Consider the following 18,914-nt stretch of genomic DNA (forward strand, 5'->3'; position numbering starts at 1 on the left):
GAGAGGATACAAAACAGTATCCTGTGTTTTTTTAAAGTTCACCAAGTTCTCTCGCGCTCATATTTGGATTTCCTTAGCTCAGGTGTTTTGCGTCATAATGACCTACAAACTTTTAATGCTGATGTTTTGTTAAATTTACTCCATACTGATGCAGCGAGCCTATGAGAACGCGCCTCACCAGGGGACAAAGTGCCCAAATATGTGAAATGCAAACAACTTAGGTGGATTAATTTTTAATTCTTATTACCTTGAAGCAAAGCAGTCAGTTTTTTTTTCTTTTAAAGTGGTTTGGTTAAAAAAAAGGAAAAAAAATCAAGCATTATGACTAAAAGTAATTATCTTTCTTCGGCTTTTTATTGTGCTTGCTGGTTGCAATTAACACTTCCTGGAATCTGAATGAGCATTTCAGAAGTGTTGAGTAGCTGCGGAGGCAAGTGCTGCAGATCAAAAAAAAAAGAAGAAGAAGAAGAAAAAAGATCAAAGTAAGAGGGAGAGGAACGGTTTTTAGACGAGTTTACAGATGCTGAAGAGAGCTCATCACACAATGAGCAGCGAGTGTAGGCTTCGAGAAACAGCGTGCGCCTCTTGTTCAGGCTCCGAAACAATAGCGAGTCTCCCAGCATGGGCGAGGGCCAGCAGCAAAGCCTCTGTTTCGAACTTCCAGTTTACGACTGCTCACAACAGTTTACAGCAGCCAAATTTCATTTTCTACTCCCAAATCCTATCGCACATTATCCTGTACATTGCATTAGAGCTCTAATCTTTCCTTTCTCTTCCCCAGAAGAAGAAAAGAGCGCCTTCATGATTAACCCACTTTACAGCAATAAATAAACGCGTCATCCAGTAATGTACACCAGATTTAATTTGGGGGGGGGGCAGAACGCTCAAATCACTAAAATGTAATGAAAAATAACACAATGCAGACACCAGTGGGTGCCTTAGGAATTAATTTGAATGCTTCATCATTTTTTTCCTCCTTTTTACTCTTTGGATTGGGTTTTTTTTTCCTCTCAGCCAACTGCTGACTTTTCTCCTCTCCCATGCTGCTGCTGTAAAATCTTCAAAATATACAAAAAGTATAAGAAGAAACATGATCAGTCTGCTACACACATATATATATATATATATATATATATATATATATATATATATATATATATATATATAAAGTCTTGTTCTTTTTCCTCCGTGTTTGTCACATGTAGCCCATGTTGCTTTTGGTTTCCCACCGCCTTTTCGCCTCAAAGCTGCAAAACAGAAAAAAAAAAACATTGAAGCCCTTATGAATACATTTTAGCCATCAACTTCAATCACACTAGCTAATTCAAGCTTCGGCGGCTCCATCTTAACTGTACTTGAACCCAGAGTGGTCGCGCATGGCAGAAATGATGGCAAACATAAACATGAGACCAGAGACAGACGTCATACCCCCAGGCTATTTGCTTCTTCCTTTTCTGCGCTGCCCTCAAAGCTTCCTCTTCCTGTTTGCCTTGCACAAAGTCACGGCAATCAGCAGCTTGAGCGATTTTCACGGCCATCTATTTGGAGGCAGACAGAGGAGAGGCTCATTAGAGAATGAAAATCAGTCTGTGGCAAGAAAAAAGCCCCTTCTGACTGATGTGTGAGGGTGGCTTCTTGTCAAAGTCTCTGCTGCCTGCGATGCCTCCTCCACACCACAGCAAAACTGTCATTAAACCAAACGACACGTGAATGCCGTACAATCCTGCAGTCTAGCAAGCCTGGCAATATGTGACGTCAGGATTGAGTGCAACATATTTGACAGAATGTGACCACGAAAGCCTGCATTATATATTTCATTCAGTAGGAATAAGTGCTATTTTATGTATGTGATGAACATATAATAACATCTAACCCACCGCTTATTCAGTATGTAAACAGTAGGTTTAAGTAATTCTCTGCAATAGTACATCTGCAGCAAACATCTGCTTATTTCTATGAATCATATGTACAATATATTACAAGTCATGAAGCATTTAAAAGAAAAAAAACTAAAAAAATGAAGTCAATATGTGACCAACTTTTTCTAAAAGGTGCATGGCAGACGGGTTGCCCCATCATCATGGAGAAAATCTGCTTCAACGTGTTCTGTTTTTATATATGATCCCAAAGCCTGCGTAGTCAGGTCTGCAGCAGGACTCGATGTACTTGTTTTTACTGATAATCTGAACCCTCCTTGATGTATCTGAGCAGCTAAGGCTTCTTACACACTTTCTAAATGAATGCTAAACTTGGAAGTTGGGACAGCACCTGATTAGACTACAAAGAAAAGTGGAAAAAATATCAATATCTGCTTGTTTTCTTTGTATTTTGTCAAAGAGTAGCGAATAAAGTCACTCGGCTCTCTCACATTTTAGATGCCAGATGATAGATTGAAGAAAAAATGCCACATTTAAAGACGTTAAAGAATTTTTAGATGTTGTAGAGAACTAAAAGGTCGATGAATATTACGCACAGGTCTCTAACAATATTAACATTTTGTGAGCACTGTTTCAATAACATTCTCACCACCATATATTTGATGTGTTTTAAGAGTTGCGTTTTTCATCTTAGAGTTTACAGTCTTTCCCCCTCCATCCACTCAATGCTGTTTCTTTTAGATGCCTTTTTTTTAATGTGCAAATGAAATACTAAACAAACAATGAGAGACAATGTCAGCTGTGCTGCCTCCCCCCCTCCACTTCAAAAATGTTGCAAAGGCGTTTTCCACTCGTCTCCAATTGTGACTTTTTTTTTCGGAGCAATGCAGGCAGTCCCTGAAATCAGAAGTGAAGAGAATGACCGTGACTGTAAGAGGCAAACATTCAAATCCCAGGGAAGACATATGTGTGTATTGTGAAGCAGAATAATCCCAATAACCCCAGTCACACAGAAGCACAGGAAACAAAGGGAAAAATCCTGCCCCCTCTTTCACTCCTGAGATAGGTTTATTATTCAAGCAAAGGCAAACTTTGATAAACAACTTGGAACAATTTCACCAAACCTTTGGGTAATTCTTTGTAATATTCAGAGTACAATCAAGGGGGAAAGAAAGTCTTAAGGTAATGAAGAAATGTGCCACCACTGCGCCACTTGAAAAAAAAAAAAAAAAGACCTGCTGGAAAAAAATGTTTCAATTATAATTAAGTGGGATAAACTTTATTAGAAAGACTGAAACTAAAATATCTCCTAATGCATGCTGGGATTAAGCAGGTCAGAGCGAGCAGGCAGGAAAAATTAAACTCTAAAGGCTTTTTATCACCATATTTCAGGAACCAAGGGTGTAAAATGTTCTAATTTGGGATACATTAAAAGCCATAAAGGTCTTTCAAAAAGATTAATGGTACTTTGCTTGGATTTAAGATAAGGGCTCCGGCTGGCTGCAAGTACTGGGCTCCGGCTGGGCCCTCAAGGCATTCATCTATACAGTCACTGGAAGATTTGTGAGAGCGTCTGCATAACCTGAAGCGTACATACTATGACAGTTCTCCAGTTCTTTGCCATTTTTATAGGTTTTAAATTCCTCAAATCATGTTTTCTCCTCTTTTCTCCTCCCCTCTCCTCTTTAAGAGAGTTATAACGAGGGAGGGGGGACGGTTGCTCAAACATTTGCAGTAGATTTGCGAGCAGATAAAACCACTTCAGGGTGTTCCCTGCTCCTTGGCAGAGCGGCGTAGGTGCTAAATGCTTCTGAGTGGCTCTGATGCATGCTGAGATTATAAACCACACATTTATTAAATTGTTGACAAATCTGAGAACAGCTCTTGCTCTCTGTGTTTGCAAAAAAAAAAAAAAAGAAACCCACACTGGCTCATTCTGGGAGCAAATCAAACGAAACTGCATGATGCTAAATGGTTTCATTTGGAGATTTACTGACAGAGCTTTTTCTTTTTGCCTACACGAGGATTACCCACATTAACCTGCTCTCCTGTGGGGTTGCATTTGAAATGCAAAAGGTCTTGAAAACACGCCTTCCTGAACATTCCAAAAGCAAAATTAAAACCCACTTCCATGCCCCTCATTTCCCCCTCTTTTAAATTCACAACACAGCTTTTACTACATTTAAAGCATTGAAGGTCTTTAATATTTTCCCTGTTTCTTTTTTTTATTTTATCTGTTTAGTCTACACTCCCTGATTGTCTTTACTGGGGCTCAACATTAATGTCAACCAAGTTACCTAGGAGACAGAACAGATCAAAGAGACAAAAAACCCCTCAAATGTCTGATTAATCAAGCCTGCAAACAGCTTATTTCTTTTAGCCTGCATGCAAGTATGAAAATGAGATTCCGAGAGCAGTACATTGTGCAGATTTGTTCATTCTTATCTGAACAAAGCCAGCGGCAGCTTATTTCATGGATCACTGGCACTGTCAGCGCTGTGGCGCCGAGCAGGTGACGGCTCCTCTTTCTGTGGCGAGAACAAAATTAGCAAAAAGTCGGCACAAATTAGCCTCTCATATTTTCAGTAATATGACATTATTTTTCATTTACTTTTTTGATCCACTTTTCAGGATTTTTTCCTCCCCCCTCCCCTTGCGTGCATCTTAGTGCCAAATCCTTTCACATCAGAGGCTGGGGAAAAATAAGAATGGAAGTACAAAGCGGGAATAAAGGCAGGAGACAGGAAAACCTCCTGCATTCTTTGTTTATGTGGCTCCTAAAAGGCAATTCTTCCCACTCCGCCACATATTAATGTACAATTAAATGTCCATCACATGCATGTTTCCCGTGCCTCATTTCTCTCTCCCTCTCTCTCCTGTGTGGCCTGTGTGCAGCCCTGCTAAAAACAAGGTTTATTCAGAGGATTAATTCTCTGACCTTTGGAAGATTTGAAGGCAAAAAAATTCAGCCTGCACAATGCTGGCACTGCAGCAGCAGCAGCAGCAGCTTAAGGCCACTAGGAGGGTTAAGTCAATAGTGCCGTTTTCTGTTCATCCATGTTTGGGTCGTCATGGAGATTCAAGCAGAGACCCAAACATGGGGCCTTGATACAAAAAATAAATACGTCAAAATTTGCATTGCGTGTGTGGAAATCACGCACAAAGTTGCTCATAATAACGCTTTCACACTTTGTTTTCATTTGTGTGCCTGTTTTACGTTGCGTCCCTCCTTTTGTAGCACAGGGATCATAAAAACACTGTGGCAATTAACCAGCCAGTGCAAAAAGACAATAGCTGAATGGGAGATGAGAAAAATACGTCTCCATGTGGATAAAGTGTTAAAGCTCCTATTAACAATATGAAATAAATGATGGCTTTAAGGAAGAAATGGCCTTAAATCCATTCATAAATTTCCTATCCAGGAAGCCTCTTCCAATTAAAACGTGTGAGAGGTGGATTAACAAGGGCTATATGGCTTTGCCTCACTAAATCACCTCCCCGAGCTGCTCTGCTGCATTTGACGTGTAAACGATTAATGACCAGCCTAATTCCCTTATCACACTACCTTAATGCCTAAATAATGTGGCCTTAGTCAACTTTGGAAAGCAGGGCTATATAAGAAAGGAATGAATATCAGATTAGGCAGCTTGTGTGTTATTTCAGCATAATTTCTTAGGACTGAGGTGGAGGGGGGAAGAAAAATGTGTCTCTGACTGCTAAGCCTCAGTGTTGCAGCAGGACAGGGAAGGTCAAAAGATCGAGGGGTCAATCAGCACCACCCATATCGTATTCAAAAGAAAAGATTTTACGAGATTTTATTCAGTTAGTCCGTTATTTAAATCTCCAAGGTGGACCAGGGCTGAGGTAAAAACAAAAAATCCGACCCTAGAATCACCTGGTGTGTCCAATAAAAGGAATTAGAGGTGCTCTCTTGCTGCTGTTTTTATTATCAAGTCGTCTACAGATTATTTACATGATTCACGGTAAGTCTAACTTGTACTAGGCCTTTGGAGGGCCAGGTCAACACCCAATGATAGTCCTTTTATTGTTACAGAACACAAAGGAAAAGATACTGTCATTATTTCTGAAAACGTCTCAAAGTAATACAAATTGACTTACACAAACGAAGATTTTTTTTTATTTCAATATAAGAAATCAAATGTTACATAAGGAAATATAGCTTTTTATTATTAAAAATGCATTGAGTCTTTGCTCTACAGCTGCACTTTGTTAAAAAGGATAAATTTGTTCATTCCTGCTGATTTGTCTCATGAAACAAATGATTCATCCAACATAAAGCCAAAGGGCTGCTAATTGTACATACAGCTGAGCAGTTTAATCTATCAACACATTATATTTTATAAAAAGAAGTAGTGCATTGTGGAATTAGTTACCACCAATAAAAGATGTTTTGGCCATTTTTTGTTATTTGGGGTTTTCATTTACTTAGTTCAGAAAAACTCTGTGGTGAAGCCAGACTATAAAGTTGAAGGAATTAAAATAATAGAGTAAAATACCTCAATTTTTTTTAATGTAAGCAGAATATGTCATTACTGTTCTCCAATGGCAAATGAAGTAATTGTGTACTGGACAAATTGCCATAGCTTTTCTTAGGAGTTTAATAGTGATCGGAGAAAAGGTAAATCACTGATTGTCAACGTCTAATAATGAAGGATGAACAATTACAATGTGTCACTGTTTTCATTATAATACAGTCGGAGTATCATAGCATGCACCTTCATGCTGTTATATTCCCACTACAGTGTCAGTTTTCTTTGGGGCAGCCTCATTAGAGCTTTTTGTCATCTTGCCTCCTCTTTGACGAACAGAATTACACGGAAAGCTAAAAACAATGGCACTTGAGGGAAGGCACAGGAGAACAGCAATGTCTCCATTTCCTTTTCTAGTAATCTGATCCTAGATACATACAACATGTCATCTTTAGGGAATAGACAAAAAAAAAATCTCTGAAAGTTCGTCTGCTTTGTGCCATTCCATTATCTCGCCTCCTCTGAGTAGGGTAGGCTTATTAGCAAGCTTTGAACTCACACTTACAATAATATGCCATCAACAGTTTTATAAGCTAATTAGAAAAAAAACTGTTTAATTAATGAGTGACTGGCAATAAAATGGCAATCATGAAAAAAGAAACCAAGGGTGCTAAGCTTCCACTACCACCAATTAAGGCCTAATTACAAACAAATTATATATGTGTTTTGCTGTGGGCTTTAATTTAAAAAAAAATGGCTTTAATTAAAAGAGAAAACATGCTAATTAATTAAACAGCACACAAATCTACATTGAAAAGTATGCTTTGTCTATCAAGTAATTAATGAAATACAATAATCCAAATGAGATTCCCAGGCATTTGATAAAAGCTTAGTACCCATTTCAAAATCCATTTCAAAATTAATGGGCGAAAATTTAATGTGAGTCATCCAGAGATACAATAAAAGTTCATTCAGTGATAAATTGCTTATGCTGAAGGAAAAATGAACAAAGAGGAGAGTTTCCCTGAACTCTCTGCGAGGTGGCCTGGGGGGGCTCGCAGGGGAGACGGAGTCAGACTCCTTCTCTGATGTGGGGCGGGGAAAGTCAGGATCTGATAAAGCCTACTTTCCACAAAAGAACCGCTCATTAATTTTTTGATTACAAACACAGGGCATGCGGGGGGAAGGTGGCGAGAAGAAAAAAGGTGTTAAATAACATAAATATCATGAAACACTCTTAGTTCAGCTCTTTGTTTCAACTAAGCCACCATGTCTCCTCTGACAAAATGCCGCGCCACCTTTGTCAAATCAAATCAAATCAAATCACCTTTATTGTCACATCACATGTGCAGGTACACTGGTACAGTACATGCGAGTGAAATTCTTGTGTGCAAGCTTCACAAGCAACAGAGTTGTGCAAAATACAATAACGTGCAACAAGCAAAATATAAAATGGTTAATCTAAAAGTAATAAATATATGTACCATATATAAAGGTATATACATTACTGAATGTGTGTACTAAATATGTTTTTCTACGTGTGTGTGTGTGTGTGTGTGTGTGTGTGTGTGTGTGTGTGTGTGTGTATATACATGTTTTACAAATGAAATAGAGTAAACAATAAAATAAGATATATAAAATATAAAAATATAGAGAGGTAGGTATGTGCAAAACAGTGGCATTAATGTACAGTATGGAGTGCATAATGTTGAAGTTCCAGTAGTGAGGGTGAGGTGTCTATGACGTGTTCAGCAGTCTGATGGCCTGGTGGAAAAAGCTGTCTCTCAGTCTGCTGGTTCGGGACCGGATGCTGCAGAACCTCCTTCCTGATGGAAGTAGTCTGAAGAGTTTATGGCTGGGGTGACTGGAGTCCTTGATGATCCTCCCGCTTTCCTCAGGCACCGCTTCCTGTAGATGTCTTGGAGGAGGAAGCTCACCTCCAATTATCCGTTCAGCACACCGCACTACTCTCTGGAGAGCTTTGCGGTTGTAAGCGGTGGTGTTGCCATACCAGGTGGTGATGCATCCAGTGAGGATGCTCTCAATGGCACAGCGATAGAAGGTCCTGAGGATGCGGGGCTCATGCCAAATCTTTTCAGTCTCCTGAGAAAGAAGAGGCGCTGCTGCGCCTTCTTCACTGTCTTGTTTATGTGTACTGACCACGTAAGATCCTCAGCCAGATGTACACCAAGGAAGCGGAAGCTGCTCACTCTCTCCACAGCGGCGCCGTTGATGGTGATGGGGTGTGTACTCCTCTGCACCTCCGGAAGTCCACTATCAGCTCCTTTGTCTTTGCGACGTTGAGGGTGAGATGGTTGTCTTGACACCAGTGGGTCAGGCGCTGACCTCCTCCCTGTAGGCTGTCTCATCACCGTTGGTGATAAGACCCACCACTGTAGTGTCGTCCGCAAACTTCACAATGATGTTGGAGTTGTTAGTGGCCGTGCAGTCGTGGTGTAGAGTGAGTACAGGAGAGGGCTCAGTACACACCCCTGTGGAGCACCAGTGTTCAGTGTGATGGGGATGAGGTGGTGCTGCCCAGTCTGACCACTTGGCGTCTGTCAGACAGGAAGTTAAGGATCCAGCTGCAGAGGGAGCTGCTCAGTCCTAGATCCTGCAGTTTCCTGTCCAGCTTCGAGGGAACGATGGTGTTGAATGCTGAGCTGTAATCTACAAACAGCATTCTCACATACGTGTCTCTCTTCTCCAGGTGTGACAGGGCAGCATGGAGTGTCAGGGCTATGGCATCATCAGTGGACCTGTTGTGGCGGTATGCGAACTGTAGAGGGTCCAGTGAGTCGGGTAGTGCGGAGCAGATGAAGTCCCTGACCAGCTTCTCGAAGCATTTGCTCACGATGGGGGTCAGGGCTACAGGTCGCCAGTCGTTCAATGATGAGATGGTGGAGGATTTGGGTACAGGGACGATGGTGGCCATTTTGAAGCAGGCTGGGACTACAGACAGAGAGAGGGAAAGGTTGAAGATATGTGTGAACACTCCAGCCAGCTGAGCCGCGCATGACTTGAGGACGCGGCCGGGAATCCCGTCCGGACCAGTAGCTTTGCGTGGGTTCACTCTCCTGAAGTTTCACAGCGTTTAAGCGAGGCTTTCCAAAGGGTAGATTTCAAGGACAGTGGGGCTTTTCCTTTCAGCAGCTGCACTATTGAAATGCAAGCTAGAACATAATGAGGGATATTATAACCATCCGCATGTTCAAAAGCTACAGAAACTATAAATGGCTCCAGTTAATACATATTCATATGGCTAATTACAATACGATCTATTAGGAGGGACTCATTTTAAACAGTTTGGATGTAGCACGTTAATATTGCTCAAAGTGGCATAACAAGAAAGGTCAATCCAGACTACATGTAGCAGTTCTCATTAATAAAGCTACAACCTATCACTGTAAGGGTGATGTACAGCATGGAAGGCATTTGCTTACAGCTTCTGACAGACGAGGATAATATACAGTGAAACTGCCTAAAAAGTTCAACGCCAGCAATGCCTGAGAAAGACGACGCCCGATTGATATCAACTATTTGCCAATCCATCTGTGACAGCATTTATAATAGCAGATTAATTCAAATCTGAAAAGTAAAGAAGATAGAGAAACACCATTCAACCATATTCTGAGTGTTGATGTTTCACAGTTTTTCCACCTAGAGGGCACTCTGCATCTTCCCTGTTGGGAACACACATATCAGGAAGAGCGTAAAACCTTAACTATTGTAATTACACATAAAAAATGTTATGGAAATCTGTTTATGTTTTTTAATATCAGAATATCAGATTAAATCACCAAATACCAGTATAGGTCTTAAAAGTTCCATGCCGGTCAGCCTCTAGTCTAAAACATACTGGGTCGTGCATAGTTTGTTGTTGTTGTTGGTTTTTCTGTTGCAGGGCATAGGCTGAAAAGAAAAACTGTCTTTTAAGACACCTTCTTTGTACTTGTGGCCATGTACATGGGGCTGCTTCCATCCTGATGATGAGGCCAGCAGCAATGCAACATAGTTTTTCATTTTTCATATCCTTAAGCTCCTGGAAGTCATGAAATGGACCCGACATCCATGTTTGTGGCACACTACAGAGAGTTTCTGTTTTGAAATGTTAATGCCACTCTAATAACTGTGATGACAGCCATGGGGGAACTATAAGCTCTAACACAGCATGATGGTCTTTTGTAAAGAAAGATACCCACTTACTGTATGTGAAGCAAATGTACGGATACATTCAAAAAACAGATCAGTGGCTCTGTTTAATAAAATAGATATTTCATTTTTCATGTTGATTGAAGTACTACAATGAGAATGTGATTAGTGCAGCAAAGAAAGTAGTATACATTAGTGTCCGATTTAGAGTACAGTCATTATAGAATAAGTACTAATTGTTCAGAAAATTGCATGGTTCTAATAAACCTTCAAAGGACTTATAATAATTTGCAATAGTAAGCTGGCTACATGTCGAGCGATGTGCCTGTCTCTCAACCAATGACAAGCAGCATAGGTTCCAGGCTCCCACCCCTGCGGCCCTGAATTGAATCGTTAACAAGTAGGGTGGATAGAAAAGATGGATGGATATAAGATTTTTTGAGTGTGATAACCTGGTATCTAGGTAGCTTAAATCACCTCCCCGAGGTGCTCTGGTGTCCCACAGGGATCAATCGTTGGTCCACTGCTCTTCCTGTAACATGTAAATCACAATCACACAAATTCCGGAGGGAATTTTGAATGTTTTGTGTGACGCTGATGATTTAATGGATGATTTAAGCTTTTGGAGGGTTTTGTCAACAGGTCAGACTCAAATCTTGGCCGCTGCAGTCTGACAATGTGAGCTAAAGTGGTGCCCAGTCAAAAAGTAGAGTTAGATGTAGAAATTGAGTAGATTTCAGTACCTTATAGTCGTGTGAAAAAGTAAGTATAACCCTTTGATTGCTTTGGTTTTATTGCATTTGATCCTGTTTGATACAGTGACTACAGATAAACATAAGATAACATAAGATTTTCTTTACTACTTATCAGTTATAATCTTTTCATACTAGCTCATTTACCAGGAACAGAAAAATCAATCTGCTAAATATGAGCTGCTGGATGCTATCAGGCCTCATGACATGCTTTGAGCCGTTTATAGTGTATGTGTCTGTCACTTCTTGTTATGCTAATTACAGAATTAATTATCCCGTGCGCAGCTTGCTGCAGAGTAAAATAATGTGCAGTAATCAAAGGATGGAGACCAAGTCTTAATTGGAGGACTTGCACCTTTTAGTCTACTGAACTATTAAGACTACTTTAGCGGCAAGGAGATTTTTACATTGTTTTGTGTCTTCTAAGGCATGTGAAAAGAAATCTAAATGTACTGAGGAGGATCAACAAGCATCTTTATGAGAAAAGAAACTATCTGTATAATTTATTAAACTACATTAGGAAGCTTTGGAAATGCACTATAGACAATACTAAGAATTTCTTTAGAGGGGTAATATGTTTATTTAAAAAACTGAGCATGTCTTCACGAATTAATCTAAAAACAAAGGCTTTCAGCTTTGAAACATATTTAAAAACTGTAATGAGAATAAAAACCCACAACCTGCAATATCCAAGCCGCGTGTCTTAGAAGTTTGACAGATGAAAGAAGACATATCTCAGAATTTATAAGGAGCCTTCAAAACAGGTTTTTACCAAATTGTTTTAATGTTTAGATTAAAAAATGAAAGAAAGGAAGTAGAGCAAATGGAAATCATTAATTGATTTGTGGGAGCTCAAAACAGCAGAAACAAACATTTCCGTCTTACAAAAGAGGGGATTCTGACAGCAAGCTCTCTATCTTTCTTCTATTTCCCTTTGCTTTGAGGAGATAAGTGGGAATGCATTAGATTGAGGATGAAAATACTCTGAAACATTGTCATCCAACATGTACCAGCATTTTCTTTACAAAACAATGCCTAGAGGGACAAACAGGCCTCTTTAGTTCTTCACAGCTGTCGGAATGCTTTTGCATTTTTCGCGAAGAAAACCTGTTCCTATTCTTCGAGTGAAAAGCCTGCCACAATCATGTCGGGATGTTATGACCGTAAACAAATTAAACATCTAAGCAATTCCGTGCCAAATGAGCCACTCAATTATAACCTTGAAATTGATTCTGGCCACAGCGGAGATTATTGATCCTCTAAATGTTTGTCACAGTGCTCCTGTCAACGTGAACAGGAAGGCGGTAAACAAACACTCTGGTCCTAAATACTATCTGAATTACAGGCTGCATTAATATACACTATAATCCTTTATAACTGATTCAGAATCCCTTAAACTTTCTGGCTTTTAGCTTCCATTTCTCTCCCATTATTTTTTTCTTTTTTTACCATGAGCAGGACTGCTTGTCTTTGTATTCGAAAGAAAACCTGTACAACTTTGCATCAGCTAGCATTTAGGGATTTAAAAACAGTCAAATCTATACTCTCTTGAAATGAAGTTATCACTGCCTAACAATGAATTGCGGCTGCCAAACTGCTGTCAGGTCCCATCACGGCTCTGGCAAGACACAAGGCAGGTGCCAGGGAGGCGAGAACCTCAGCTCAGGCTAAAACCAATCCACCAGCGCTCTAAGAGGCTTTCTGAAAGTACAGCACAGGTGCCACTCACAAGAGCTTTCATTTAACTCCCTCATATTCGATCACTCTGCTTGCAGTTAGAATGGAAATATGAAAGGGCTCTAATGCTTGCACACCAATGTCTATTACACAATGGAGATACTGGGTCACAAATGTAATGCTCACACAATTAGCACAGTTGCTATTTTCATTTAGAAACCTCCTTATCCATTCAAGAGGTTCTGGTTGCAATTTGTTTTTCGATTACTTGTTTTAAATCGAATCATATCCAGATTTTTTTTAACGAAAGAAATCACATCATTTTCACCTCCTATGTGTCTTCTCCACAGCAAAGCCAGTAATGGCTCTAGCTGCTGTCCACTACGTGAACATGAGAGTAAAAGTTACATTTTTGAACACGACGTTTAAATAACTTTAATTTTTCTGTTGAGCAGCGTTAAATGGACGGTCCCTCCCACCTTATAACTCCAAATTGAAATCCTCAGATGCCAGGAAAACCTGAGCCTGTTCCATCTTTTTGTTGCCACTATTACAAAATGAAAATGCTCATGCGACGCTGTAAGCAAAATGCATCATAAAACAAAGAAGTTTAACTTTGATGCTCTGGCGGAGAAGTAACGCTGCAGCTGTATGTCTTTTTAACCACAATTATGTGTGTGTGGGCTACATTTTATGCTAAATTAGTTTCAAACCACTTGATCCTTGATGCCTGCCAAGGCGGTTAGTTACAAAACTTCAGGCACTGCATTTAGGGACATGTACACTTCAAAGGTATGAAACTCTTACCTGGAGAATGATTTAACAGTTGGCTTGAAAGCAATGTACCCTTCATTAAAAAGCAGAGCCAAAAGTCCTTTAGACACTGCAGCACTTCAAAACTAAGGGGAGGGCTTTCCATTAACTCAATGGAAAAGAGCTGCAGGACTGAATGGTGGATGTCTGCGTGTGTTTTTGTTCCTCTATGTCTTTGCAGCAGAAATGGCCACGGATCCATTAGCCTGATTTGTCACAGCGGGAGCACCCCAAAGATCTCTTATCAGCACAACGTACCTCTCGAGTGGCGAGTCTGTCGCTCATCTCCTCCGCCTTTGCAATGTCCCCTTCAGCTATGGCCCTCTCTATGCTCTTTTCTAGGCCGGACTGCAGAAGAGGGAAAAAAAAAAATCAGTTTTTTTTTTTTTTGAAATAGGGGTAGAGAAAAAAAAAAATCAAAGAGTAACTTCAAAAGTCCCCAGGGCCTTATTTTTAATATGATTGCCATTACTACAAATATGTAGATTTCGCTTCACAAATGAAAACCTTTTTGATTGGATATTAGTGGGGAAATCTTAGAAATGCTACAGGAGATTACCAAACATAAATGTGACTCTTTAATTACACATTTCCATTACAGGCCTAAGCAGAGGGGGGTGCCGAGAAGCCCCCGGTCACTGATGGCAAGGCAGTTCTGCTGTGATGAGACTATCTCAGTGAGCCGAGTACCAGATTTCTTCAGCCCCCCCAAATTTCATCATGGTGGAAAAAAAAAGATACACTGGAAAGAAACTGCAATTATTAATGTTTCTCCTCTGATGTATTGTTGACTCACTGTAAAAGTACAGTAAAGTAAACATCAAGTTTTAAAGCGCAGAATTATTTTTTCTCTGTGACTCTGATTGGTCAGCTCTGATTTAGTGTGCTCATTACAGTTCAATGTCCTGAACGTACCCGATCTGACTCGTGAACTCAGTTATCACCGGAAGTTTCTCACAAGCAGAACTCAAACGGACAGACGATCATCGTTTATGCTGTGAACTGTGTTTAAGGTTAGGGTTTGGAAAAGCTGCTGCAGATAAATAATCACATCTGGCAACTGTGATATAGTTTTGCCTCAATTACCTCACTTCAAATTGTTTGAAAGACTTGCCAGACTCGAAATAATATATTAATTACAAGGATCTGCATTTGAGTGATGAAAGAGAACCTCATTATGATAATGTGGCAAGTTCTGTTACATTCAGCTTGGCACCCCATTCAAAACGAGGCTAAATTCTTAAAAAAAAAGAAAAAACCCTCAATTTTATGCTGCTGAGATAAATTAAGCACAAAATACTCCAAAATAATCATTAAAGGGATTTCACATTGAAATTAGAACAGTTCCCATTCACTGGGTCACTCGTAATGTTCATCAAGCTTGCAAATATTTTTGCTTCATTAGCAATTTGCATTAAAGGTTTGGTCATCTTTAAGAGCTGAAATGCACTCAAATGGAAGAAAGTTCAGTTGTCTTTGTTCCAGCTGCAGTCACAGAGGCTGTAACCATCTCATCTTCTGCCAAGCAACACTTAGATTTTCAGTCTTTTTGCAGGGGAAGAAAAAAATCCTACATCTCACTTGAATCTTAACCACGCTAGAAAGCAGATTCACCCTAATCTTATCACTAAACGTAGCTGAGCATAATCCCCAATGTAGTTCTCAGTGTCAGGTTGAGTTATTATAAAGGTTCTCCTAATCCACATGTCATATCACGTAAAACAATGAGACGGTACAGTGGCAACGAAACACAAAGGATGTGAAGGTGTTTCTAACAGCTAAGACAGACACAGTATTAAACCTCAGAAGATAAGTTGGAAGGCAGTCTTTGTTACCTTCGGAGGGGGTTTGGAACATGCAGGGGGATGAAATCGATCATTTACACCAAAATACTGCTTAAGCCCATCCCAGTGCTTCTCCAGCTCCTCTTGACGCTCTCTGCTGACAGAGAAAATGTCTGTTAATGCTCATGTAGACCAGCATTACAATAAGACATATTTAGTGTCCATCTTTTAATTAACTTGACTGTATTTCTTTTGTTACCCTTCTAATCAGATCTATGTGTTTTTCATACTTTATGGTGACAGCATTTTGTAAAGGAGTTTGCTGATGTACTGGTTAATGATGGGAACTTGATAATACAGATGATTCAACAATTAATTGCTTAACTATCATTAAGAGCATTTCTTGTGTTTTTACGAGAGGTCCCATACTATACTGTGCAATGCAAAACAAGCATTTACTAAAGCATGCTATAGGTTAGGGAGCCACTACTTCCTGTTTGTGTAAATATGACAACTTGCTACCATTATGTGGAAAGTGGAGAGTTTTCCTTTTTATGTGTTAGTGTGAATCAGACACAATATTGGTGCCAGATGCTAAACAGTGCTGCATTCAAAAGTTTTAGTTTCTCTTGAAGACCACACTTTTAACAGCCCATTTACTGCTGGTATTCGCAAGATGTACAGCTCGTATGGATAGTTTGACAAACAGGAGAGGAAACATCCTTCACTTTACCTGACTATTCATAGTCTGTAATGTTGTGTAACAGTACCTTGTTTCTGCAGGTTCCCCACTTTCTGCTCCTGTGAAATTACACACAAAAAAACAAGTTAATGATACGCATGTTTCTTCTGTACTAGTCTGCCTGTCAAGTTCACTTTACATCAAGGGCCACGTACAGTCCACTTTGATCTTAAGTGGGCCAAACCAGTGAAATTCCCCTTTATGTAGCAGTTTAACTGCATATTTAATACCTGAGCTATCTCAATATAAAAAAAAAGAAGTGCAATTTCAACATAGTGCAATTACACTGTCGTTTAATTGTTTAACATCATTACACTGGGGGAGTATGAATGGTTTCGGGAGAAGTCTTTATCAGTAGACCAAGCTGTAAAAATGTATGAACATATAGTTAAAAGTCCCCCCAAAAATTTATATCTTCACTCAGATTTTCCAAAGACATTCAGTAGGCTGGACTGGAATCCTTGTCTTGCCCCCGGGCCTTATGTTTCGCACCCCTGATATTACTTTAGTTGTTAAGTAGACCATGTGTACCAATAAGTTGCTCGACTACCTTTAAGGTAAGTTTCTATCAAATAAAAAGGTTTATTTTCTTACAAATTGACCAATATTTTGTCCACTGGAAAAATGTGCAAACAATTAGAGCCTGACTGATGAACTGGTTGGCCAGTGTTATCAACCAATCTATCACTGGTCTATCACAAATATATCAGTATTATAAATACATTTTGCTATAAAAGGTGCTCAGGTGCTTATTTTATAAACACTGTCTTTACACAGTATGTCCAGCAGAGCTACTCAAGTTTCACTTCTTCCAAAACGCTCTGCACTATCTGCAGCACCTGCAGCAGAGCAGAGTAAGGTACTAATATTGGCCAATATATTGATATTGGAACTACTGAACTCTTCAAAAACTCCTCCATATGTTGGATGTAGAACTACATTACCTTTCTTTCGCTTTCTTCTTTTCCTTTTTCTTCTGTCTTCTGTGACCTTTAATATCCTTATATCATCTTTCTTCCTCCGCAGATCCTGGAATTTCTTAAAGACACATACAAAGTGAATACAGCATAACTACTCTTGATTCTTTCCTGCTGCAGCTGTACAGATGTGACATAAGAAGAGGGCTTCAAAACCCTGCATTTCTCACTTCAGATGAACCGTTAGCTCAAGTCTGAGCTGGGCTGGGGGTATTGCACCAATAGTAAATGTAAACTTAGAGATAGTTAGCGTGAAGCTAACTTTCAGAGTTAGCTTTATTTATACAGGCATCACTAAAAACAAAGAGGTTAGCCTGTACCTAGAATGGAAAATAAGATCAATACAACATACTTGCCACATTTCCTGGGATATGCCAGGCATACTGCATGTCGGAGAGTCACTGTCTGCAGTGTGAGTCGGTTGTGACTCCTCCAGCGAGCATGTGTTTTTAGCAGAGCCCTTTTCAAATTGCCTCTTCTCGTCTTCTAAATCACCCGGCTTGTCCTCCTCGTCATCTGGACTGAGGTCGTCTTCGGTTAAACCACTGGGCAGGAGTCCGCTGTACATAACGAATCAATAGATTACATTCAGCATATACGGGTAATTTATGATTGCACTGTATTTTAAACGGTCCGTAATAGGTAAACTACAGATTTCCACAACAGTTGTTAGGAACGACTGTCATTTCCGGGTAAACACTGCGACGCTGCCTGCTAAACGGCACCTATTGGCTGATCGCAAATAGCGCTGAGCACAACGTCCAATCAGCGCTGTTGCTAAACAGTGGAGCACGAGGACTAAAAGCAACCTCTTATTGGCTGCATTGGTAGGAACAACTTTTTAGAAGTTTAGGTTTTATTTAACATATTCCTTAATATTTTCCTATTATTCGGGTAAGGAGGTATTTTAGCTCCGAAGGAACTCAAGCTTTACAGAAAAGTGAAACAGCTGCTGGACCGTTTCTAATTGAGGTGAGCCGGGCTACTGACAGGTCCGTGAATTACCAGGAATCATTCAAATGTTAACCTATATTTGTGTTATGTTCTCTGTGAGATAAGCTTCATTCTCTGACCAATAGTTCGCAATTTGCTTAAAGTGCTTTGGGCATTACATTATTATTAGAATGATTAGCATGCAAATCTTGTATAGCCCCCGGCACTGGCAGAGGCATCTAGCCTTAAATTGCTCTTTCACACTCATTCTCATTAGACTCTCTTTGGTTGCATCTTATTGCAAGGCCCATAATATACATAAATTACAGCCTGTATTTTCTGTGCTATGTAAGTGTAGCATAATGGGGAAGACCAGTGACACTGATGTGTATGTAAAACGACCTAAAACCAGTGCTCAGGTAAGCCAGCACCCAATACTGATTAAACTTAAGGTGTGTTTACACCTTAAGTTTAATCAGTATTGGGTGCTGTACTGGAGGAGAGTTACAGGACCTCCGTTTTTCTTTCTTCAGTCTATTTCCTCAAACTTCAAATGTTTATAAGCCACAGATAAAGATTTCCTCAATTAAAATGATGTATTGTAAAATTATCACTTTTTAAATAATTAACTGCTGAATCTATGGAAATACATTATAGAAAATGCAGTTGAGTAATTTGTTTTATCAAGAAAAAATGTCAAATATTCTCTCACTCCAC

General features: G+C 39.7%; 1 protein-coding gene across 2 annotated transcripts; it reads right to left on the bottom strand.

Moving 5' to 3' along the window:
- Positions 1–335: 335 nt before the first annotated feature.
- On the bottom strand, positions 336–17,961 carry fam204a (family with sequence similarity 204 member A). Of its 2 annotated transcripts, none has more exons than XM_031737917.2 (7): positions 17,617–17,961; positions 17,232–17,325; positions 16,316–16,346; positions 15,597–15,699; positions 14,020–14,109; positions 1,429–1,538; positions 336–1,247 (listed from the first exon to the last, which is right to left on the bottom strand). In XM_031737917.2, exons 1-7 carry the CDS (start codon positions 17,830–17,832, stop codon positions 1,196–1,198), a joined length of 696 nt encoding a protein of 231 aa, XP_031593777.1. In that variant the 5' UTR covers positions 17,833–17,961; the 3' UTR covers positions 336–1,195. The 2 variants fall into 2 exon arrangements, with proteins under 2 accessions (XP_031593777.1, XP_031593775.1); XM_031737915.2 differs by having other exon boundaries at positions 15,597–15,702.
- Positions 17,962–18,914: the final 953 nt, after the last annotated feature.

The sequence above is a fragment of the Oreochromis aureus genome, linkage group 13 (assembly GCF_013358895.1).
Source record: "Oreochromis aureus strain Israel breed Guangdong linkage group 13, ZZ_aureus, whole genome shotgun sequence".
NCBI classification, from domain to species: Eukaryota; Metazoa; Chordata; class Actinopteri; order Cichliformes; family Cichlidae; genus Oreochromis; species Oreochromis aureus.

Excerpts from the sequence above, each read along its gene's own strand:
- fam204a (XM_031737915.2), bottom strand. The coding sequence starts at position 17,832 with ATGTACAGCGGACTCCTGCCCAGTGGTTTAACCGAAGACGACCTCAGT. Across the intron at positions 17,326-17,616 it reads TATCCCAGGAAATGTGGCAA|AAATTCCAGGATCTGCGGAG; the intron begins GTATGTTGTATT and ends TGTGTCTTTAAG. Across the intron at positions 16,347-17,231 it reads AAGAAGAAAGCGAAAGAAAG|GAGCAGAAAGTGGGGAACCT; the intron begins GTAATGTAGTTC and ends GTAATTTCACAG.